Raw genomic sequence first — 25246 nt, forward strand, 5'->3', positions numbered from 1 at the left:
TTGTACTGTCTGTTTGATGAGAAGTCCTTCCTGGCTACTGCTTTTAAAATGCCCCCGGTGCCGTATATTTTTAACTGCAGCAGCCAAGTCAATGTAGCGTGGCCTAGAGTGTCTGTGCCCTAGGCCTACGACACCTCTCTTTTCTTCCTCTCCGCCCTCCTTATTATTAGCAAAACCCCTGCCAGGATTTCTCCTATTCATTGCTTGTCTAAACAGTGCCACTTTGGATCATTAAGACATGTGCACTGTTTAGACAAGCAATGAATAGGAAGAATCCTGCCGAGGGGCGTTCCTAATGATGATGAGGAGGGAGGGGAGGAAGAAAGGAGAGGTTTCGCAAGCCTAGGACACAGACATTCTAGGCCATGCCTCATTGACTCAGCTGCTGCAGATTAAAACATAATTTTTTACTCTAACCAAGGCATCAAGCGTTTTTTTAAAAGACACGACCGGTAAGGACTTGCTCTTATAAAACAGACAGTACTAGCGGTTTGGAGGAATGGGTGGTAAAACCAGTATCACTTTAAGTATTATTACATTATGAGACCCTTCTATCTTTTCAGAGATGGAAATCTGCAGGACATTGTGAATAAAGGGAGTCTACATGAGTTCCTGGTGAATTTACATGAGAAGTTCGGTCCTTTGGCTTCCTTCTGGTTTGGTAGACGGCTTGTAGTTAGTTTGGGGTCACTGGATCTTCTAAGACAACACATTAACCCCAACAAGACATGTGAGTATCATAATCTTTCGCATATTTTGTTCTTTCAAGGGTTATATATGTAATTTATGCCGAATTTCCATATAAATATAATGTTATGCTTGCCGTCACTAAATGAAAAACACTCGTAATATATACAGAAACAGTAAAAATGATATCCGGTGTGGGCAATGCTCTGTGAGCTTAGCAGCCTGGACTCCAATTTATACATTTAAAGCACGCCAGAGAGATGTATGTAGCTGATGCATTCAGGATCTCATAATTTTGTTCTTTTAGCCGACCCTTTTCAGATGATGCTCAAATCTCTCTTGGGATATCAGTCAGGAGTTATTGGAGAAGCAGCTGAAAGTCATATACAGAAGAAGTTGTATGAGAATGGCATCAACAAGTCTTTGCAGAGCAACTTCAGTGTAATAATAAAGGTATCTTGCATTCATCCCTACTATAGTGTTTATATTTCCGTCCTATAGATATGTCATCAATATATGAGGGGGAAGGGGCTGACTTTTCAGACCCCAACCAATCCTTAAATCATATGCACTGCAGCGCTGATCTATTACTTGTCTTTCTGAGTCTTACCTGTACAGTGGTGCTTCCATTGTGATGGACTGCACTCACTCAGATACAGATAAATTGCAGTAATCTGCTGATCTTGGGGCTGGTGCTACATCGATACTGCAGTTTCTAAGTTCTGGGATTGGGGGGGGGGGGGTCCTAGAGTATAAACTTCCATCAGCCATAAAGTGCCATCTTTTTATAAGGTGGAAATGCTTTTTTAAAGAGTACTTATGATCTAGCTATAATGGAAAAAAAATTGTGTTTCCCTCCTGTTGTGATGGGAATCCATTAGTGGAGTACGGCAGCCTTTGTAAAACTGTGTAAAGTGTCCTCTTGTCTATCAAGTCCAGGAAACACTTAGGGAATTAATTTCTTTGTATCACTTAGCATTACTTGTATATAAAGAGATTGTATTTAATTTTTTTTATGTACTTCTATTATTATAAGTAAAAAAAAAAGTTTTCAAATCAACTGGTTTCATAAAGTTATACAAACTTGTAAACTACTTGTCTTTAAAAATCTCAAGCCTTCCAGTACTTATCAGCTGCTGTATGTCATGCAGGAAGTGGTTTATTCTTTCCAGTCTGATCTGTTGCCACCTCTGCCCATGACCAGAACTATCCAGATCAGTAGCATATTCCCAACGAAAACTCTCCTGCTCTTGACAGTTCCTGTCATAGACAGAGATGACAGCAGAGAGGTCAGACTGGAAGGAAGGCTGCGGAAGAGTTTGCTTTCACCCTTTCTTAGAAAACCTTTTCATGTATTATAGAGACATATGAAAAGATGGAGTTAAGACTGCAAATGATCAGGAGAGGCGTGCAGCAGAATGGATCTCTCCCTGCTTGTTCTCCTCATTGGTTGTGGTCTGAACACTCAAACCTGACAAAGATAAAAAAAAGTTTGACATATCTGAATAAATAGGGGGATTTCAGTGGTCTCTATCTGGAAAAGTCAAGCTTTTACCCAACGGGAAAGCCCTGGCTTCAAGGATCTTCCTTTCAATATTTCAAAACCTTTAAGAAAATAGTAATTTTCTTATGTCAGTTTCTTCATAAAGTTTTAGGAGGGGTTAGAGAATTGGCACCATGCAGAGTTTCAGGAAAGATGATTAAGAACTGTCATCTTATGAGGAGTATAAGTTTTTATTACAACGAACATGCCAGGGGAAGAGCAGATTATACACAGATTGTACGAACAGGACATAATGGGAGAAATCCAGCTATTACCATTGTGTGTAACATTGTTCCTGTATGATGTGGAGTAGAAGAATATTTTTCATGTTCACCTTGCTTTTGTGACCTTGTTCAAATTGAATAATATAACTAGAAAAGTGTCCTCCTGTGGCTCCAGATAGTTGTATTCTATAAACCTGATTTTGTATTTCTCTCACAGCTGTCTGAGGAGTTACTATCAAAGTGGAGTTCAATTCCTCAGTCTCAGCATGTGCCCTTGTGTCAACATATGCTTGGATTTGCCATGAAAGCTGTTACTCAGACTGCAATGGGCAGCATCTTTGAAGATGATCAGGAGGTTATCAAGTTCCGCAAAAACCACGATACTGTGAGTGCTATATATGTACTACAATGATTTTGATACAACCATACTTTTTCTATGAGCCACAAAAGACTCGCCCCCTTTTTGAAGTAATGTCAAACTTTATTTGAAGCATGCATTCCTGAGAGGCAATAATACTTATTTGTAGAGATGAGCGAACCGGGTTTGAGTCGATCCGAACCCGAATGTTCGGTATTTGATTAGCTGGGGCTGCTGAACTTGGATAAAGCTCTAAGGTTGTCTGGAAAACATGGATACAGCCAATGACTATATCCATGTTTTCCACCATAGGCTTTATCCAACTTCAGCAGCCACCGCTAATCAAATGCCGAAAGTTCGGGTTCGGATCGACTCGAGCATGCTCGACGTTCTCTCATCTCTACTTATTTGTGTAATATTATTTGTGTAATATTATTACTGATATTATTGGTGAAAACCAAATGTTCACAGCATCATCTGTAAAATGTTTGCTTAGCGTCCTGTCCTTCAGACTATGTTCACACATTGGGGAAGATTTATCAAACATTGTGTAAAGTGAAACTGTCTCAGTTGCCCCTGGCAACCAATCAGATTACACCTTTCATTCCTCACAGACTCTTTGGAAAATGAAAGGTGGAATCTGATTGGTTGCTAGGGGCAACTGAGCCAGTTTCACTTTACACCATGTTTGATAGATCCCCCCCATAGTGTTATGGCCAATGTTTCTGTCAATAATTTGATCAGTATTTGTAGCCAAAACCAGAAGTGGATCTGACAGAGAAAAACTGTAATGGAAAGTGCACCGTTTCTGTGTTTTCAACACACTCCTTGTTTTTGTTGAAAAAATACTGTGCGTGAACATAGCCTCAAATTGTGTTTTGACAGTCAAAACATAATGAAATATTAAAGGGGTACTCCAGGTAGGAGGGCTTTTTAACTATGGCCGGGTAGGGGGTGGATGAAGCAATGACGTCCACTTACCTCCCTGGCACCATCCCTAGGTCCCGCATTGCACTGCTCCAGTCTCTGGCTGCTTCCTGGTCTATGATGCGGCTTGAGATTTGATATTTCAAGCCTGCTCAGCCATTCAGCAGTAGAGGCGAGATCCCACTACAGCCATTAATCTTACTACTGATGAGTTTTGCTTTTATACATTCTTTATAAGCTTTACTATTCTAACTCCAAGGTATTGAGTTACCAAAAATGTTTTAAATGTTAAAGGGGTTTTCCACCACCTCAATTTTTCCTGTCTGGGCCCTGTACCCACGCATCATAATGTATTGACCTATAGGAAATGCCAATCACTACTGTTACGCTGTATGCAACTTTATACAAAGAATTTGGCGATAAAAAAAAAGACATTTGTGTAATCAAAGGAACTGAATTATCAGAGAGCACAGCATTTAGGTAATACATATAAATATGAAATTGTACACATGCAAACATACATGTTCTTTCAGATTTGGTCTGAGATTGGGAAAGGATTCCTCGATGGATCTATAGAAAGAAGTCCCAGTCGGAAAAAACAGTACGAAAATGGTAAGTTACACTACAGTAAAATCTCCTCAAACTTCTGTGAGGTGACCACCACCTTATCCACAACAGATTTTATATGATAGATTTTCAGTCCACCATACATTTTGCCCAGCCCCATAGGAGACCACTTTTCAATGCAATCTGGTCTTCTCAATGGGATTTTGCAGTAATATTAATTTTAATGGAACAGTAATACTCACAAAATATTCCAGCTATTATCCTTTCGATACCTTTTTTTTTATTTTTTTAATACCAGTAAGAACTGAGAAACTTATAAAGGCTCAGAGGCTCAGTTTGAGGCCTCTGTGGCAGTTGTTTCTTTAATGGGACCCTTCAGGTTTATCACATAGGAGATAAAAAGATTGCCACATGCAAAGTTCTGTCATTTTAGATGGATGCTGTGATGGATGCTCTAAACTGAGCCTCTGACAAAGTGTAAACCTAGCCTTACTTGGCCTGCTTTATGTTCTAAACAGACACCATTTAGCCAAGAAAAGCTTCACTTCTTGGCTCCCTCTTCCTTTACCACATGATAGATATGCGGGGCTCGGCATCAGAAACCAGGCAATGCTTATCAGTTATACAGAAAAGATTGGGAAAAGCTAGGGGGTGAGTGATGCTGGAGCATTTAAACAGCTTGGCCCAGCCTCCTCCACACAGAAAAATGGGTTTTTATAACTCTTTTCACCACCTCGGACAGCACAGGTATGTAATTTACATTCACACTGTTGCCTGTGTAAGAGAATCTATAGCTCAAACAAAAAAGAAAGTAATTGTACCTGTTCCGCGCATATGATATATAGACTGTGCAATAGACTGTTGAAAAAGCCCTACACTATGGCTGTATAACCAGTACTAACCTCCAGATACACGTTCTATCCTGGTTGAGGTTTGTCAGGTAATCCACTGCCTGTATCCTATCTTGAGAAAGGAGGGCGGATCCTCCGAAACATGTCTGTGTTTTGTCTCCCATCAGCTTCAGTAGTTTGTGACGTCACACTACCCAGCAAAAGACTTTTACATTGCAAGTGTTGCACGCGCTACCGTCCGGAGCGCGTCCCTTGTGAAGAGGATATTTCAATTGGAGCAAACAGACTGCAACTCTCTTCAACAATCACTACACCACCATCTGGAGTGAGGATTGCTAGCTTCTTTTCACACTATCCCAGAGGGGATACAGGCAGGGGATTACCTGACAAACCTCAACCTGGATAGAACGTGTATCTGGAGGTTAGTACTGGTTATACAGCCATAGTGTAGGGCTTTTTCAACAGTCTATTGCACAGTCTATATATCATATGCGCGGAACAGGTACAATTACTTTGTTTTTTGTTTATACTACTATTGGGATATTCAGGTGATCCCATCTGTCCTTAGTACGCATCTAGTTCACACAGACAGCGCTGGAGTACACACCCACCTGTTTTCAATATAGAATCTATAGCTCATTTGGACAAAATAAGCAGACAGATTCCCTATAAGAGTACAAACACACACACCGTATACGCAGCAGATACGCAGCAGATTTGAAGCTGTGTTCAGTTATATAGATCTAATCTGCTGCGTATCGCAGCAGTAAATACGCAGCATATACAGTGTGTGTGTTTGTACCCTAAAGATACATTTAAAGTTTTTTTCCCACTCTGATGCTGTTTCTACAAATAAAGGAGTGGTTTCCATGGTGGACTGCAGTCATACATAAGAATGTAGAGGTTGTATGATAGACTTATGACTGCTTCATGCCATGTAGATGCTGTACTATATATATACTATATATGCATGCACATGCAAATTCAGTAATTCTAGTTCAGTGCCTGTACAGATGCTGACATGACTGTATGCAGTCCCTTCATACATTGCCTTAATTCATTCTTTATGTAATCATCTTCAATATATATATATATATATATATATATATATATATATATATATATATAAATTACGCATATATATTTATATACATGCATTCATTTTAAATGTTCTTTTTCTTTTTATATGGCAATGTAGGAACAATTACACTTTCTTTTGCCTATAGTGTGAGAGTATATGACAATCTATACTCCATGCGTTGTTTCTATAGGATGTCTACAATACTCAGTGCTACAGATAACTGCAGCCATATATATGTAATAGTTTCTCATCTGTGTTTGAAGCTCTTCTGGAAATGGAAACCGTGCTGAAGAAATCCATTAAAGAACGCCGAGGAAAGAACCCTGGCCGACATGTGTTCATGGACTCGTTGCTGCAAGGAAACCTGAGTGACAAGCAGGTGAGTCTGGGACTGGCAGAGGAGACACGGTCATAAAAATCTTAGACTGTATGGGGGAGATTTATCAAACATGGTGTAAAGTAGAGCTGGCTCAGTCGCCCCTAGCAACCAATCAGATTCCACTTTTCATTCCTCGCAGACTCTTTGGAAAATGTAAGGTGGAATCTGATTCACTTTACACCATGTTTGATAAATTTCCCTCTATGTGTTTAATTTTAGTTTTATAAGTTAAATATACACTGAATTATCTGGTGTTCTTTGGGGTGTTTATCACTGCACATTCAAACTGGGTTTTTAAAGCTGTTTTTGACAGTTCCTCACCAAAAACCATGTTGGCAGGCACAAAACTTCTTCAATATAAAACACAAGTGGTTTTTGAGGTCTCCCACTGATTTAAATGGAAGAAAACAATGCTGCTTACAAGCAGAACCCCACCAAAGAAGTGACATGTAATTTCTTTTCACGTATGTGTGTGTGTGTGTGTGTGGGGGTAATGGACATGAAGAAACACGTGGTTTTCAAACTAAAAAACTCATTGTTGTCACCTCAAAAACTATGCTGACTTTGTCAGTGCGAACATGCCCTAAAGGTGGTCATACACCAATAACTGAAAGTCGAACAATCGCCAATCGTCTTTTATCTTTCCTGTCCTCTCTCCGCCCTTCTGCTACATTGGATCGTTCAGCACAGCCGAGGGTTCCTGTGTTCTCTCTGGCTTGTGTCTCTTAGAACAAAGGTGGATTTTCAGGAGAGCCTTATCCTGACAGCTAATCACTCTACAAGTGACGAGTACAGGCGACAAACAAGACCCTAGCAAAATGTCTAGCAGAAACAAGGGGCTGAACTGCCAGGAGGGATGTTATAGGTGATTATGTAGTAACACAGGAGAGGTTGTCCACACATAAGAGCATGTAATTTTCTCGAGGACCAGCTGCAGTAATGAAATATATGGTTACAGCTTAGCAGGGATGAAAGAAATGACCCTGAGGAGATACTAGCAGGAAGCTAAAGCTTTGGCTGTCCAGGCATGGTGCAGACATTTGCAGAAATAATGATGAATGTGGGCCATAGTTTCCTTTAGGTATCTCACTCTTGAAGGGGCACACTTTGAAGTTTGCATTCTCTGAACAAAATATTTGTTTTTGCCACATTTATGCCCTACTTACACGGTAGTTCATGTTTATTTCAATTCTGGATGTGCAAACAGGAGTTTGCTAAGGGGGCTTCTTTTTTTTTTTTTTTTTATTCTTCCTTTTGACCTAGTTTGAATTTTCTCTATACTGCATCTCATTATTAGTTGTCAGATTCGCAGAATCTAAAAATTGTTTTCTAGGTCCTGGAAGACTGTATGATCTTCTCCTTGGCAGGGTGTGTGATCACAGCAAACTGTAAGTTCTAATCTACCAATACCGATACACTGAATAACTGTTACTGGCAGTCTAACATGTTCTTTTCTGAATTGCATCAGGGTGAAAAAAAGATAATTCAGCAGTGTACAATAAGCACACTAGGGGGGGGGGGTGATAAAACATACATTCTGTTTCCCATAGTAACCACTCGGCTCCATTACCTGTTTAGGGTGCCTTCACACCTACCGGATCCACAGCGGATCTCACTTCTGCGGATTCGAAGCGAGAACCGCTGCGGATCCAGTATCAATTCTTCCCTATGATAGCACATATTCGCAGCGGGATTAACATCCCGCTGTGAATATGTGTTTTAACTCCCTGGTGCCTGCAGCCCCGCCGTCGCATCCCCCCATCCCGGCCACATCCCCCCAGCCCACCGCCGCCCGCATCCCGCCCCCAAGAGCATACAGTGCCTGCTCGGCGGCGCGGCTGCAGTGAGGCTGCTGACTCCAGGTCCCGCTCAGATCAGCTGAGCGGGACCGGAGCTGGGAGCCTCACTGCAGCCGCACTGCCGAGCAGGTAATGTAAGCTCGTGGCGGCGGGCCGCAGATGGGCTGATGGGGGGGATGTGGTCGGGATGGGGGGATGTGCCCCCGCCGGGGATGGGGGATGCGACGGCGGGGCTGCGGGCACCAGGGATTTAAAGCACATATTCACAGCAGGATGTCAATCCCGCTGCGAGTATGTGCTATCATAGGGGTGAATTGATACCGGATCCGCAGCGGTTCTTGCTTCAAATCCGCAGAAGTGAGATCCGCTGTGGATCCGGTAGGTGTGAAGGCACCCTTACATGGGACTGTGCAACCAATAGATATCTATCCTGTAGATACCTCATCAGTCCATTCTGCCCAGAAAACCCCTTTAGGGTGCTTTCACACACACCGGATCCACAGCGGATTTTACAGTGCGGATTTAATGCTGTGTTCATTCATTTAGTCAAATCTGCTGCCGATCCGGTAGGTTTTGGGCTTATTCTTACATGGCATATAACACGGAACCTGCAGACAGATAAGCGATGTAGTGGACTGTATCCCCGTCTGGCATTGTGTGTCATTATGATGCCGGGAGCGGGTAAAGTGTTTAAATCTTCACTGTACTGTAATGAAACAGCCGCGCAACTGCACCATTCATTCAGTTCAAGGGCCCCATTTGTTTAGCGGAACTCAGAAGTACAGTAACCCATGCTTTTGAGTCCTGCTAATGTGGAAAAACTGAACGTTGACTAAATTGGGGCTAATAAAGTAATTAGGACAGTTGCCAGTATGCTGCATTATAAGTTTGCATCCTGATTTCTGACATGTACCAGAAACATGGTCATGTGCATGAGGATTTAGGGTAGATTCACATGTAGATTTAAAAATATCAGTTTTTTTACTGGTTTACGCGGCTAATAGATTTCTGTGAGGAACAGGAAACACTGATAAAATGTCATATTCGTAGGCGTGAGGCAGAGTTTGTTGAAAGAAACAAAATACTTAAAGGCGCAACAAATTATTTGATAGTGGTAAGGGCAGGTTTTTAGGTCCTGAATATAAACAGGAATGTTTCCATCACTGAACAAGTGGTCCACAAATAGGGCGGGTTCACACTATGGAATTCTCGCGGACAATGTCCGCGGAATTCCGTCAGCTGTCCGCCCGCACGGGCACGCGCTTTTCTGCCGGCTCCATAGACACCATTCTATGGGCCGGCGTATTCCGCGATCCGCTAAAAGAAGTGACATGACACTTCTTTCAGCGTATAGCGGAATACGCCGGCCCATAGAATGGTGTCTATGGGGCCGGCGAAAAGGCGCCCAGACGTGCGGGCGGACAGCTGACTGAATTCCGCGGACATTGTCCGTGAGAATTCCGTAGTGTGAACCCGCCCATAGGGAGGAACTAAAGCACAATGTATATTAGCAATGTGTACACACATTCTAAACCTCATGGACTAGACAGCCTTTGCACAACCTGTTTATTTTCTGTCTTTTTAAGGTATATTTACATGCAACATGCTGAAATTGTAGGCTAGTCCCCTTCATATGTGTTTTTTTTTTTTTAGTTTTTTTTAAGAATTTTATTGAACATTTTATTAAAGGAATATGAAAACAACTATTTACAAAATACCCACATTGCAGGAAAGGAAAAAGTAGTAGATATTGCACCACGTTATAAAAAAAATAACCATAGCTTTACCAAACATAGTAGGCAAACAGGGGTAACAGTCCAAAGGTACAGTTCAGGCAAAATTAACCCTTCAAGTAGTTTCCAGCGATCCCAGCAAAGTGGAAAACAGAACAGATAAGACTGACACATGCACTCATTCACCCTTGCGTCCTCCCTCCCCAAAGACCCAGCAAGAAAATTGTTAAAGTGACTCTGTACCCACAATCTGCCCACCCCAAACCGCTTGTACCTTCAGATAGCTGCTTTTAATCCAAGATCTGTCCTGGGGTCTGTTCGGCAGGGAATGCAGCTATTGTCCTAAAAAGACAACTTTTAAACTTGCAGCCCTGTGCCGAACTGGCGTGGCCTAGAGTGACTATGCATTAGGCTGGCACAACCTCTCCGTCCTTCCTCCCCGCCCTCTTCATCATTAGGAATTCTCCAGGCAGATTTTTTACTATTCATCAGCTGTGTGAACACTGCTCATGGGCTGGATTGTTAAAGCACCTGTGCAGTTTTCACTGCAGAGGAATAGGAAAAATCCTGCTAGTTGCATTCCTAATGATGGGGGGGGGCGGAGGGGTGGTGCAAGGTTAGAGCACGGATACTCCAGGCCATGCCAGTTTGGCACAGGGCTGCAAGTTTAAAAGTTGTTTTTTAGTACAATAACTACATCACCTGCTGAACAGACTCCAGGACAGATCTTGGATTAAAAGCAGCTTTGTGAAGATACAAGTGGTTTGGGGGAGACATATTGTGGGTACAGAGTCACTTTAACATGTTGTAGTATCCAGCATGAACCAATGGATTCAAATCTTTTTAAATTTCTGTGGGCATTTACAGCTATCATATAGGATTTTATACAGGGCAACATACTTGTTCCCTTCATATAGGTGTTGTGTGGCTAAGGCTGGGTTCTCAAGCAACAGCTGCCACATATGGGCAAAATTATGCCCACGTTTGGTGGCAGATGACTCCACGACAATACTGCCACTTCAGCAGTAGACTACACTGCATATAGTTCTGTGTAGTCTTCTGGAGTACAGCTGTAGCTCAGCAATGCTACAAGAATGTTAGTGTAGCCCTGGTTAGAGTGCCACCTAAGAGGAAGTAGTGTGGTTGTCTGTGTAGACACTGTATTCACTTTAACATTGTACAGTATGCTAAAATCTGCACTCTATTTTGTAGTATGCACATGGGCCATTTACTTCTTGACGACTGCAGAAGGTGTTCAGGAAAAGTTGTACAAGGAGATGACACAGGTCCTTGGAAAAGGACCCATCACAATGGAGAAAATGGAACAGCTCAGGTTGGGGCTTCTTCTGCTTGTGTTTTCATTATTGATTTCTGATTTTATTGTATAATTTAAATACTATCGGACACTTTTTTATTTAACATCTTTGTTATAACACTATATTATTTACCACTATATATTGCACTATGACAACATTATTTGATGACCTAGTAAAACTAATGGTTGTTAATGCACCCACAAAGTGCCCCATCACTTTACTAGGCAGCTTGGAAGTTTTAATCCATAGTTGTAGAGTGTACTTTTATCCTTTGACTGAAAGTATAAAAGGGCTGTGTATGGCCAGGTGGGAGACAGCCTTAGGAAGAGTTTTGCGGGAAGAAGACTGGACTTCTGTCTTCCAACTCGTCCATAAATCATCCTTATCCAGCTACGCCCAAGAGAAGAATTATAAAATTCTTTCCCATTGGTATTATTATCCGGAGATATTACACAAAATGTTCCCCACAGTCGACCCTTGTTGTTGCCGGTGTGCAGGTGAAAGGGGTAATATGGAACATATATGGTGGTCCTGCCGGGCAATAAGGCCCTTCTGGCAACTAGTCTTTGCCTTATATGATAAAATCTGCTCGGTTTCTACCCGACCCTCCATGGAGTTAGCTCTTCTGTCTCTACGAGAGGGTTCCCTGCAAAAATTCAAAATAGGTTTACTGCGACATTTTCTGCATGCCGCTCGGCCGGCCATTCCTCGCAAATGGAAATCCACAGTGCCTCCCTCTCTTGGGGATTTTCTAGATTGCCTACTTTCTATTAGGCGCATGGAAGAGTTGTCGGCGTCTGATGACCGAGATAGGTCATTGTTTACCAAAACTTGGTTCTCCTGGGACTCCTTTAGTGATTCTGGAGACTTGGCTTTATGGATCTCTCATCATAGTAATTAGTTTTCTCTGACTAATATTCTTTTTTCACTCTTTTATTATATCTTTTCCTTTTGGCTGTGGTGTATTGCAGGTAGAACACAGTTCACCCCTTGTTTTGTTCACTCTCCCCATTCATGTGCCTTATGTAGTCTTGTCCCTCTCTGTTACCCCTCCCCACCCTGGGTTTTCCCCACCCAGATTCACACTTGTCCTGTTTTCTCTTTCTCTCCCTTTTTCCTTTTTTTCGCATCTTTTTTATTGTTTTTCTTATTTTATACCTCTTTTGTGTCCTAAGTCTCCATGGATCTTTACGGGACCATTTCTTTACCAAACATAGGAAAAGTTTTATCATTTTACCTACATGGTTCTTAAAGAGTCACTGTTGTATTTTTTTTTTTTTTTGCAGAAATCAATAGTCCAGGCGATTTTAAGAAACTTTGTAATTGGGTTTATTAGCCAAATCTGCCATTATCTGCATGTAAAAAGCCTTTTCCCAGGTCCCCCCCTCCTTCCTCTTTTTCATCCACTCTGAAAAATCTGAAAATTGTGACTTGTTGCAGGAGTCGTACCCTGTCTGCTCTAGGGAGAGGGGAGGGGGGAGGAGGAAGGAGGGAGTTAGCCGGCAGCAGAAAGCAGATAACAGAGGATTACAGGCACGGAGCTGGGTGACAGCTGTAATCTGAGCTCAGACAGGTCACTGGTGACTGTCACAGGAGATATCCCGTGAGGGATTTGTAGATTAACTCTTTGTTGTCCTGTTTTGGTCTTTTCTTTAGCTCTCTCCATAGGAGAACAATGAAGACAGGGGGGAGAGCTTCAAACTGCTTTTTCATGATAAAAATGCATTTTTCGGATAATAAACCCAATTACAAAGTTTCTTAAAATCGCCTGGACTATTGATTTCTGCAAAAAAAAAAATTCACGACAGTGACACTTTAAACATTCTCTTGTGAGGTTTTGACTTATCGTTTTATGCCAACACATGTATATGTGACTTTCCCTTTTTTATTACGATACAACTGTTCAATATTGACGTGGATGTTTACTCGTTGATGTGACGACCTTGGAGGTCTGATGGAGTTTTATGTGTCTTTATTCTCAATAAAAACCTATATTTACCAAAAAAAAAAGGGCTGTGTATGAAAACATAGTGCAGATAACAATTGGAAATATTCATTACTCATTTGTAGGGATTTTATACACAGTCCATCTTCAAGAAACACTTCATCCAAAATCTATTTTAAAAAGGCTGGATCAGATACCTTATATATCCTTATAATCCTTATTTATATCATGGTATTTATCAATGATCTCTTTTACTACAGCTATTGCCGGCAGATATTGTGTGAGACAGTGAGAACTGCCAGCCTCACCCCAATCTCTGCCCGCTTACAAGAACTTGAAGGGAGAATTGACCAGCATGTCATTCCTAAAGAGGTAAGGCATCCCGCCAAGTTAAATTAAAGGGCAGACATACCATTTGTCTTGTATAAATGTTAAAGAAGCAGTTCACTTTTTTTTTTTTTTTTTTCGCCCCCCCGGGTAGCCGCTGAGCGCGCTCACTTCCGCCAGCTGCTGCGAGTCCTCTTCTCTGACCAGTGATTATACAGCGGAAGTCACTCGCTTCCATGCATTCTCTATGGAAGCGCGTGACTTCGGCGTTCAAATGACAAGGGAGAGAAGAGGAGTCACAGCGCCGGCGGAAGTGAGCGCGCGCTCGATGTGAACGGCACCGCGGGACGGAACTGACCGACGGGAACGGGACACCGATCATCTTCTGTAAGTATACTTGACAGCGGCTACCCGGGGGGGGGGGCGAAAAAAAAAAAAAGTGAACTGCTTCTTTAAGATCCAAGTAAATTTTTTGAAAAGTGTTGGTTTCATTGCAAGAAGCATTCATGTCTTTATCGTTTTTATTATCCATTCTATTTTGACATGCTATAGAAATCTTTAAAAAGTTCCAATCGAGGTCTGAAGGCCAAGACCCCCAGTAATTGCCAAAATGAGCAGGGAGAAGTGCTCAGCTAAGCGCTTTTCTCCCATCTCTCTCTGCTGCAGCAGATGATCTTTATAGACTTCCTATAGAATCCATCTTCTGCAGAGAGGAGAGAAGTGCTTAGCTGAGTGCTTCTCCTCACACCCAACCCCAACCAAGCAAATATTTTGACATGTCTGTGACATGTCATAAGTTTTTTTAAAATGATTGTAAGTATTTAGGAATAGTAGTTCAGCGATTGTTATACCTAAGCTTACATTGCTTTCTGTTTCCAGACTCTTGTATTGTACGCACTTGGTGTAGTTCTCCAGGATAACACAGCCTGGCCTTCTTCCTACAGGTATGTTATGTCTGTGCAGAACCTCTTTTATATTCTATAATAAGACTATAAAAAACACTGAAGTTCTGAGAACCTAAACATACCATCACTACGTCTCGAGCATAAGAAATAATGCTCTCTCTCTGCTCTCCAGATTTAATCCGGAACGGTTTGAAGAAGAAACAGCCAAGCAGAACTTAACATTGCTAGGCTTTTCTGGAAGCCAGGAGTGCCCCGAACTTAGGTAAGATTAAAACATTAAAAAATAAAAAATGCTTTTTAGTTATTGATCCAAGAAATAGCTTCTCAGATGTAAGGAAAATCATCAGACTAGCATTTGGAGAACAAAAATACGTATTTTTAATTTTCTCAACCACTCAACTGTCAAATTAAATTGAAAATGACCTCCCAAAAATTTAACTTTTTTGGTAAATTTTTAATGTACATTTCAAGTATTTTGTTTTCTGGGGAAAATACAAAATAACCCATTGTCATTTGCTTTTTTAAAAAGTGTTAAAAATATAATTTTATCTTTTTCTGTAGGTCTGTATAGTATTACAGAAAAAATAAAAAATAAAAAAAATAAAAAAATTATATATAATTACACACACACACAGTGGTGCCTGGGATTACAAGCATAATTCGTTCCAGGACTGTGCTTGTAATTCAAATCACTCTTAAACCAAAGCATATTTTCCCATAAGGAATCATTGAAATGCAGAAAAATGGTTTCACACCCCAAAAATGATTTTTTTTTTTTTATTCTGAATAACAGGTAAACAAACATTTAGAAAGCTGGATATGTCATATTATAAGTTACTGTACAGTATAGCAATCAGAATGTGGAGTATAATGTATAGGAAGTGCATAATAATGCAAAAAACTGCAGCAGTTTGTAGATACAGAAAGGAGCTGTAGATCCCCATAATGCAGGAGCGTAGTACAACAGGCTAGAATAGAGACGCAGGGCTGCTGCCAGAGGTCTCTGTGGTCACATGATCACAATAGGCAAGGGGTGTGTCCAGCAGGGACCAATCTGAAAGTGATACACAGAGCTGTGCAGGAGGAGAGTGACAGAAACATTTCTATACAGCAGTGTAAGTGCAGGCACATTATAGCAGCAGTGTGTAAAGCTGTGTGTTTGTGCAGGCACAATATAGCAGCAGTGTGTATAGCTGAGTGTGTGTGCAGGCACATTAAAGCAGTGTGTATAGCTAAGTGTAAGTGCAGGCACATTACAGCAGAAATGGAGAGGATGGGAAACAAAAGGGCTCACAGAGACTGCAGGGACCATGCAGGAATGAGCAGGGCAGATGTGGGCACATAAATGCAGCACTCTGTCCGGGGAGAGAGGGGTTACAGCTATGAAGAGATTACCTCCACAGTCCTGTCCCCTGATGTAAGCCCCAGCCTGAAGTGGATCTGCTATGATTTGGAAAGTAAAGAAGACTTCCTGGGTCAGGGTACAGTGCTGTAGACCCCGCTATGCAGACCATGCCCCTTCCTGACTTTCCCTCTCACCCAGTACAGGAAGCTCTTAAACCAAGTAACAGTTTTGAAAAACTGTTAGCTCTTCTTGCAAAACGCTCGTAATCCAAGTTACTCTTAAACCAAGGTACTATATATAATTTTTAAATAGAATTTTTCTATTAATGTAGCAGTATGGCATTTTTGTTTAGTTTATTTAGGTATTTTGTGGTACATAAAATATCTAGTATTTTTTTAGGGGGGAGGGATAAAAGGCAAAAGATGCATAATATGCTATATGAAATGATATAATATGAATGACCAATTTTGGTGACCCGTTTTCATAAAACCACTTTTTTTTCTAAAGTAGTAAATCATACTAATTATCTGAATTTGGTACTGTCAAAATCATACCTGCATAAGAAGTTAAAGGGCTTTTCCTGGCCAGTAGGGCTTTTTACTAAGTGGGCTGGGCTGCAGTATAAATAAGGTATATTTGCCTAGCCCACTCTTTCACTGCTTTTAGTTTCCAGAGTACCTGGTCCCTGACAACTTGCCTCTGCTTTACTGGTTCCTTGTGGGAAGGAAATACCTGCTCAGCAGCTGATGAGGAGAGATCATGCCATCATCAGGCATTTACTGCCTACATGAAATGACACCAGATCTAATAAAGGAAAAAAAAGGGGGTGGGGACCAAGTGCTTGGGGAAACAGTGGAGGAAAAAGCCTGGTAAGTATATCTGTGTCGCTACAGCCACTGCCGCTACAAAAAAAAAACACGTTTAATGAACCTTAGTTCTAAAGAGTAAAGGGGATTTATGAGTTTTTTTGGTTTTTGTTTTTTTTTAAATCTAGAAACAGCACCACTCTTGTTAATGGACTGTATGGTACATTGGAGGTCAAGCTCGCTATCTCTGGTTTAAATACTCATATAACCCTTATAGCTCTTACAGGCAGATCCTGCCTTCTTTTGTGTGTATACTGCTTCCCCTGGTGTGTAGTTTGCTTTGAAGTATGTTGGCAGTATATAAAAAAGGGTTATTGTAAGGTAGCATCAGAATTAGAGAGTTTTCTGTACTTTCCTGACTGCATACCCATTAAAGAACAGTAGTCCTCTTTTTTCCTGGCTTGAAACAGCTCCTTAGAGAGGCCAATGGATAGCAGTCATCTGCATCATAAATGGAGATGAGGGTATACATTAAAAAATAATATTGTTCTGTTCCAGCTACCATTCTGGAAAAAAGAAAAATCAACAGGAGCTGACACATAATTTAGATTCAGCCAAGCTGGTAATGGCTTCTGTAAACTGCAGGCAGAGTTATGTATTGTTTTAAATTTATGTTATGCAAGTTTACATTCAGCTGTTCCACAAGAATAACCAGCTTTATCTGTAGTCATATATTAGCTTTGGAAAGTGCCCACCGCTTGGTGGATGAATGAATCTCTGCAGGCACAGTGATAGACGATCTGCTGCTGTTCTCATCTAATGTAATGCACAGGCCTGTAGGAAGCATCCATTGTTCCTTATTTTATTCTTTTCTGCTCTTGTAAAGTTAGGTGAGTGTTGCAGGCATATCAGGGGTTATTTGTGCAATGTACTTATCTTTTCCATCACATAACAATAAACTGTAAGGTATAATGTATATTTTCACCTGTGATGCAGTGCTAGGTGAACACTCTTCAGACTATTGCATACTGCTCATTACCCAACTGAAATATACATGGTAATGATTTGACAGATGGACGGCTCCTGGTCCCTGCTATTTTTAGCTGATTCCTGTGATGTGTTGTACAGGCAGAGACTGCCTGCATAGCCAGTAACTGACTGAAACATTGACCCTCCTCCACCAATATTTGGCAGTTGCTGCAGGGACAACACCCCACAGGAACCAAGAAGCAGCAGGGAACAGTAACAGGAGGATCAGAGCAGGTAAGTATGCCCCCCCCCCCCCTCACAGAACCTCAAGTCACATATAAAAAAAATGTTGTTCCACTGGGATAGCACTACAAGATATTACTGTAGTTTAAAGGGAACCAGTCACCATGAAAATGCTACCTAAGCTATTGACGACATGTTATAGAGCAACAAAAAGAGATGAGAGTGTGTGTGTGTATATGTGTGTATGTGTGTGTGTGTATATATATATATATATATATATATATATATATATATATATATATATATATATATATATATATATAAAATTATCTTTACGGGAAAAGATTCAGTATAACTTGTAATTTATCAAATTCTCTGATGTTTTCATGCTAAAGAGTCCAGTCCATTGAGTGACATTGTCCACTAGAATCCTTACCACAGAATGAGCAGGGATATCAATCATCATGTTACATGTTATACTGAATATTTTCCTACAAAGATATATATCAGTCTGCTCAGCTCTTCCTGCCCTATACCATGATGGCGATAGATTAGATAGCATTGTGTTGGTGACGGGAATTTTTGAAGGTGCCACAGTCATTTTTACTTATTTAGTTCTCCTGGGTTCTTGATACACTGATGAGTGGAGATGTAATAGAAAGCTTAAAGAGGACCTGTCACCCCCGCTGATATCTCAGTCACCCGACTGGCTCAAGAAGCGGGACCCGGCGGGATCAGGTACGTATAAGGTGCTCCAGCGGGGGGCCGGGAGCCTGTCACCCCGGTACGGGGGGGTGACAGGTTCCCTTTAAGTAATATACTGTATGGCCCCAAAAGTGCTTAAAGTGTCACTGTCGTGAATTTTTTTTTTTGCAGAAATCAATAGTCCAGGCGATTTTAAGAAACTTTGTAATTGGGTTTATTATCCGAAAAATGCATTTTTATCATGAAAAAGCAGTTTGAAGCTCTCCCCCCTGTCTTCATTGTTCTCCTATGGAGAGAGCTAAAGAAAAGACCAAAACAGGACAACAAAGAGTTAATCTACAAATCCCTCACGGGATATCTCTTCTGACCATCACCAGTGACCTGTCTGAGCTCGGATTACAGCTGTCACCCAGCTCCGTGCCTGTAATCCTCTGTTATCTGCTTTCTGCTGCCCCTTCCTCCTCCCCCCTCCCCTCTCCCTAGAGCAGACAGGGTACGTCTCCTGCAACAAGTCACAATTTTCAGATTTTTCAGAGTGGATGAAAAAGAGGAAGGAGGGGGGGACCTGGGAAAAGGCTTTTTACATGCAGATAATGGCAGATTTGGCTAATAAACCCAATTACAAAGTTTCTTAAAATCGCCTGGACTATTGATTTCTGCAAAAAAAAAAAAAAAATACGACAGTGACTCTTTAACCCTTTGAGGACCAGGCCCAAAATGACCCAGTGGACCGCGCAAATTTTGATCTTAGTGTTTCCGTTTTTCCCTCCTCCCCTTCTAAGAGCTCCAGCACTTTCAGTTTTTTATCTACAGGCCATGTAAGGGCTTATTTGTTACAGGAATAGTTGTACTTTGTAATGACGTCATTCATTTTACCATCACATGTATGATGGAATTCCAAATATATTATTTATGAAGATATAAATAGGTGAAATCGTAAAAAAGAATGCAATATGGTAACGTTTGGGGGGTTCCTGTGTCTACGTAATGCACTATATGGTAAAAGCGACATGATACCATTACTCTATAGGTCAGTACGAACACAACCACATGCAGGTTACACAGATTCTCTAATGTTATATATTTTTTTTTAAATGAAATCCTTTTTTTTGGCAATTAATTATAAATAAAATGGGACTATTGTGACGCTTATAACGGTTTTATTTTTTCACCTACGGGGCTGTATGGGGTGTCATTTTTTCCGCCATGATCTCTAGTTTTTATTAACACCATATTTGTGAAGATCGGACGTTTTGATCACTTTTTATTAATTATTTTATATATATAATGTAACATAAAATCGGTAATCCGTGCACTTTTTTCCCTCTTTTCGTGTACGCCGTTTACCGTTCGCAATGACGCTTGTTATATTTTAATAGATCGGACAATTACGCACGCTACGGTATATTATATGTTTATCTATTTATTTATTTTTATATGTTTTATTTATATAATGGGAAAGGGGGGTGATTTCAACTTTTATTGGGGGAGGGGTTTTGGGGTAGTGTGTTAGTGTTTTTAACTTTTTTTTTTTTACACATTTGAAGTCCCTTTGGGGGACTTTTACATTCACTACTTGGATTTCTACACTGATGAATGCTATGCCATAGGCACAGCATTGATCAGTGTTATCGGCGCTCTGCTCATTGAGCCTGCCTGTGCAGGCTCAGTGACCAGAGCGCCGATCGGACCGCACGGAGGCAGGTGAGAGAGCTCCGGCGGCCCGTTTTACCGATCGGGACCCCCGCAGTCACACTGCGGGGGTCCCGATCGGTAAGTGACAGGGGACTCCCCCTGTCACTTACACTTAAACGCCGCGGTCGCGCCGCGATCGCGGCGTTTAAGGAGTTAATGACACGCGGCAGCGCGATCGCTGCAGCGTGTCATTACCGGTGAGGTCCCGGCTGCTGATTGCAGCCGGCCCCCACCTGCTATGAAGCGCGCTCCGCTCCGGAGCACGCTTCATAGCGGGAGAAACACCCAGGGCGTACAGTTACGCCCTAGGTCGTCTGGGGACAGACTTCCATGGCGTAACTATACGCCCTGGGTCGTCTAAGGGCCCTTTGAGGACCAGGCCCAAAATGACCCAGTGGACCGCGCAAATTTTGATCTTAGTGCTTTCGTTTTTCCCTCCTCCCCTTCTAAGAGCTCCAGCACTCTCAGTTTTCTATCTACAAGCCATGTAAGTGCTTGTTTTTTACAGGAATAGTTGTACTTTGTAATGGCGTCATTCATTTTACCATAACATGTATGATGGAATTCCAAATATATTATTTATGAAGATATAAATAGGTGAAATCGTAAATAAGAATGCAATATGGTATCGTTTGGGGGGTTCCTGTGTCTACGTAATGCACTATATGGTAACAGCGACATGACACTATTATTCTATAGGTCAGTCCGAACACAACCATATGCAGGTTACACAGATTCTCTAATGTTATATATGTATTTTTTAATGAAATCCTTTTTTTTGGCAATTAAATATTAATAAAATGGGCCTATTGTGACGCTTATAACGGTTTTATTTTTTCACCTACGGGGCTGTATGGGGTGTCATTTTTTCCGCCATGATCTCTAGTTTTTATTAAAACCATATTTGTGAAGATCGGACGTTTTGATCACTTTTTATTGATTTTTTTTAATATATAATGTAACATAAAATTGGTAATCTGCGCACTTTTTCCCCTCTTTTCGTGTACGCCGTTTGCCGATCGCAATGACGCTTGTTATATTTTAATAGATTGGACAATTACGCACGCTACGGTATATTATATGTTTATCTATCTATTTATTTTTATATGTTTTATTTATATAATGGGAAAGGGGGGTGATTTAGACTTTTATTGGGGGAGGGGTTTTGGGGTAGTGTAATAGTGTTTTGAACTTTTTTTTTTTTACACTTTTGAAGTCCCTTTGAGGGACTTTTACATACACTATTTGGATTTCTACACTGATGAATGCTATGCTATAGACATAGCATTGATCAGTGTTATCGGCGCTCTGCTCATTGAGCCTGCCTGTGCAGGCTCAGTGTAGCAGATCGCCGATCGGACCGCACGGAGGCAGGTGAGAGACCTCCGGCAGTCCGTTTCAACGATCGGGACCCCCGCAGTCACACTGCGGGGGTCCCGATCGGTAAGTGACAGGGGACTCCCCCTGTCACTTACACTTAAACGCCGCGGTCGCGCCGCGGTCGCGGCGTTTAAGGGGTTAATGACACGCGGCAGCGCGATCGCTGCAGCGTGTCATTGCCGGTGAGGTCCCGGCTGCTGATTGCAGCCGGCCCCCACCTGCTATGAAGCGCGCTCCGCTCTGGAGCGCGCTTCATAGCGGGAAAAACACCCAGGACGTAAGGTTACGTCATGGGTCGTCTGGGGACAGACTTCCATGACGTAACCCTACGTCCAGGGTCGTCTAAGGGTTAACCCTTAAAGGAGAAATCCGGCAACATTTTTTATTAAAGTATTGTATTTCCCCCCAAAAGTTATACAATTCACCAATATACACTTCTAGGAAATGCTTATAAAGTGATGTCATGACCCGACTCCCAGAGCTGTGCGGGCTGTGGCTGCTGGAGAGGATGATGGCAGGGGAATGCTCAGTGTCCCTCCAGTGCCCTGTGTCCCTCAGTATCCCCCTGCCATCATCCTCTCCAGCAGCCACAGCCCGCACAGCTCTGGGAGTCGGGTCGTGACATCACCATTTATCCAGGAAGTGACCTCACCATTTTTATCCAGGAAGTGAAGCCTTGATGCAGTATTGCAGGGAAACAGTACTTTATAAGCATTTCCAAAATAAGTGTCTATTGATGATTTGTATAACTTTTGAGGGGCAATACAATAATTTTAAAAAAAAATTTTGCCGGACTTCTCCTTTAATTCTCTTGGTGCGAAAAACTGCACAAAAGTACTTTTCTGCCCACTTTTCTATTGATTAATCATGGCCGTGTGGTTGTATCAGATGTTTACCCTCTAAAAATCAATATAAAAACCATGTGAACTAGTATGCCTGTGTATTTGCATTTGTACCTCTGTTTTCAACATTCAGTTCATTGCTTTTCTGTTAATATAGCCATTTTATGTATTCTACAATACCTTTACTCTTCTTTTTTTTTTTTTTTTCCTTAGGTTTGCCTACATGGTAGCTACAATACTTTTAAGTGTTCTTGTCAGGAAGCTTCACTTACTGCCTGTGAAAGGTCAGGTTATGGAGACCAAGTATGAACTTGTCACTTCACCAAAAGAAGAGGCTTGGATCACTCTGTCAAAGAGGAACTGAATTGACCAGACACGCATCCCGTTCTTCCCTTGATCTAGAGAAAACACAAATATCTTTCTTTCATCCCTTTTCCAGCAATCAGTTATCTATCCTTCCAACCACATGACAGGTCATGTACCAGGATAATTAGACCAAATGATTGAGCAAATCTCCTCAGAAGGCAACATAACTGCTACCGAGCTAAGTAGAACTCATTCATTGATATTCAGTAAAGCTGCCACTGCCTAAAAGTCCAGCTCCAGCTGAACGCCTTATTTACAATAACTTGTTAGTGAAAGTTAACAGACTTGGAACAAATAGGTATTGTTCTCCTATACGGACATAAATTGTCCATAATACAGCAATATGTAACCAACATGGACCCAAATCTGCAGATATCCACTGACCAGTAAACCAAGCAATCTTCAGGACACAGTATGATATCGCTCAACATCTGGACCTAAATCAAATCCAAGCTGTACATGCACATCTAAATGTTTTATATAACCTGAAGATCTTTTGACAAGATGGTACAGAAAATATATTCTACTTGAGTCGGCTAACAGCGTGGAATCAGTTCAGATATCTTAAGAATAACTTCATCTCATTTTTTTTTAGGAGAAAACAATTAGAATTTATGTGGAATAAACAATAACTGCGCATATGTTTTGATGAGGCCTGTGAAACCATAAAGATGCCAATGACCGTATTACAGAAATAGAGCCGAGTGGGAGAATTGCTCCTTTTTACCATTCAGTTCATCTTAATGTGTATCAGTCTGTGCCAGCTGAAGTCAGTGGTCATAAGCCAGAGATTATGTGAAATCTATGAAGTGACTACCCCTACTCTGAGGTTCTAGTTGTCATGGCCTGTTTGGAAACCTGTTCAGGAAATAAGTTTCTTCTTGTACAGGTTCCAGAGTAGATCATAATAACCTTTGCTCCAAGACCTACGCACTGTCTGTAAGGCATATTCCGATTTTTATTTTATTTTCATAGCAAAACAACTTACTGAAGGGACATTTTCTTTGTTCTGAAGCAATATAAAAAAAATGGAAGTGTTTGGCATATAAAGTGTTAGCGGTGGCCAGCCCATGTCTATTATTTGAGCGACAACATAGACTAATATAGGCACTGTCGCTTTAAAAGGTTTTTGACATGTCCTAGAGCATGGGTGTCAAACTCAGGCCCTCCAGCTGTTACAAAACTACAATTCCCATCATGCCTGGACAGCCAAAGCTTTAGCTTTAGCTTTGGATGTCCAGGCATGATGGGAATTGTAGTTTTGTAACAGCTGGAGGGCCTGAGTTTAACACCCATGTAAGGAATCACAGAGAGAAGTCAAAGGGTACACTGAGGAATTCAGACGGAACCTCTGTCGCAGAATTACTTGTTCGTGCCCGCTTGCGGAGTGCAGCGGGCGCGCGCGTCTCTGCCCGTGTCATAGACTCCATTCTAAGCACGGGCGGATTCTTCCCTCCGTCCAAAGAACGATCAAGTTCATTCTTTGGACGGAGGAAGGAATCCACCCATGCATAGAATGGAGTCTATGACACGGGCGGAGACGAGCTGGGAATTCTGCGACGGAGGTTCCGTCTGAATTCCTCAATGTGGACATTCCCAAACACCAAGAGGGAACTTAGTCCAAGATGGCTGATGTAGAGGAAGGATGCAAGCTGGAAGGCCCACAATCCCAGGCGTGGGCACTAGACATAAATAATAGAAAAGTCCTGCAGCATCCATAGTATAATCAATGAAAATGTATTTACATAATCTAACCTGTGTTATAGTCGAAACATTGCATTTCTATACCAAATCATGTCAGTAAATCTTGATTGATTATATTACAGATGCTGCAAGACTCCTCCATTGTTTATGTCCTATCTTTCAGCTTGGGTTTGAATGAGGTGGGGAAAGCACTCTGCTAAGTGTTGTAATTCCCTGGCATGCTGCAGTCTCCATTGTTGGCAACTGATGGCAAATGATTATTTCTTTAATTGTTCAGGCAATGAGCGATCATTTGCTGATCGCTGGCCCTATTACATAGGCTAATATCGGCCTCATGTAATAGGGCCTTAAGGAGATCTCCTCCAGCAGCAATATAGAGATTGCAGAGAGACAGATCTAGAAGTGCTGATCAAATGTTTTGACATATGCCTAGTACACCTCTAAAGTTTTTTCAACATTTTGCATGTAATTAAAACATTTATAAGTTCAGCTGAATCTGTGTAAACATGGACTGTATTTAGATGAACATATCAAAGGCCTCTCTTTACT

At 41.5% G+C, this 25246-nt stretch overlaps 1 protein-coding gene across 1 annotated transcript in view; it reads left to right on the top strand.

Moving 5' to 3' along the window:
* CYP20A1 (cytochrome P450 family 20 subfamily A member 1) overlaps positions 1–23221 on the top strand; it is a 27291-nt gene extending 4070 nt beyond the window's left edge. The window contains exons 3-13 of the mRNA XM_069983368.1: positions 564–730; positions 995–1140; positions 2672–2839; positions 4273–4351; positions 6502–6617; positions 7951–8005; positions 11362–11482; positions 13671–13782; positions 14617–14681; positions 14815–14904; positions 22841–23221. Coding sequence (XP_069839469.1) covers positions 564–730; positions 995–1140; positions 2672–2839; positions 4273–4351; positions 6502–6617; positions 7951–8005; positions 11362–11482; positions 13671–13782; positions 14617–14681; positions 14815–14904; positions 22841–22991 — 1270 coding nt within the window. The 3' untranslated portion in view covers positions 22992–23221. The remainder of the gene's footprint in view (positions 1–563; positions 731–994; positions 1141–2671; positions 2840–4272; positions 4352–6501; positions 6618–7950; positions 8006–11361; positions 11483–13670; positions 13783–14616; positions 14682–14814; positions 14905–22840) is intronic.
* Positions 23222–25246: the final 2025 nt, after the last annotated feature.

The sequence above is a fragment of the Dendropsophus ebraccatus genome, chromosome 9, assembly GCF_027789765.1.
Source record: "Dendropsophus ebraccatus isolate aDenEbr1 chromosome 9, aDenEbr1.pat, whole genome shotgun sequence".
Lineage (NCBI taxonomy): Eukaryota > Metazoa > Chordata > Amphibia > Anura > Hylidae > Dendropsophus > Dendropsophus ebraccatus.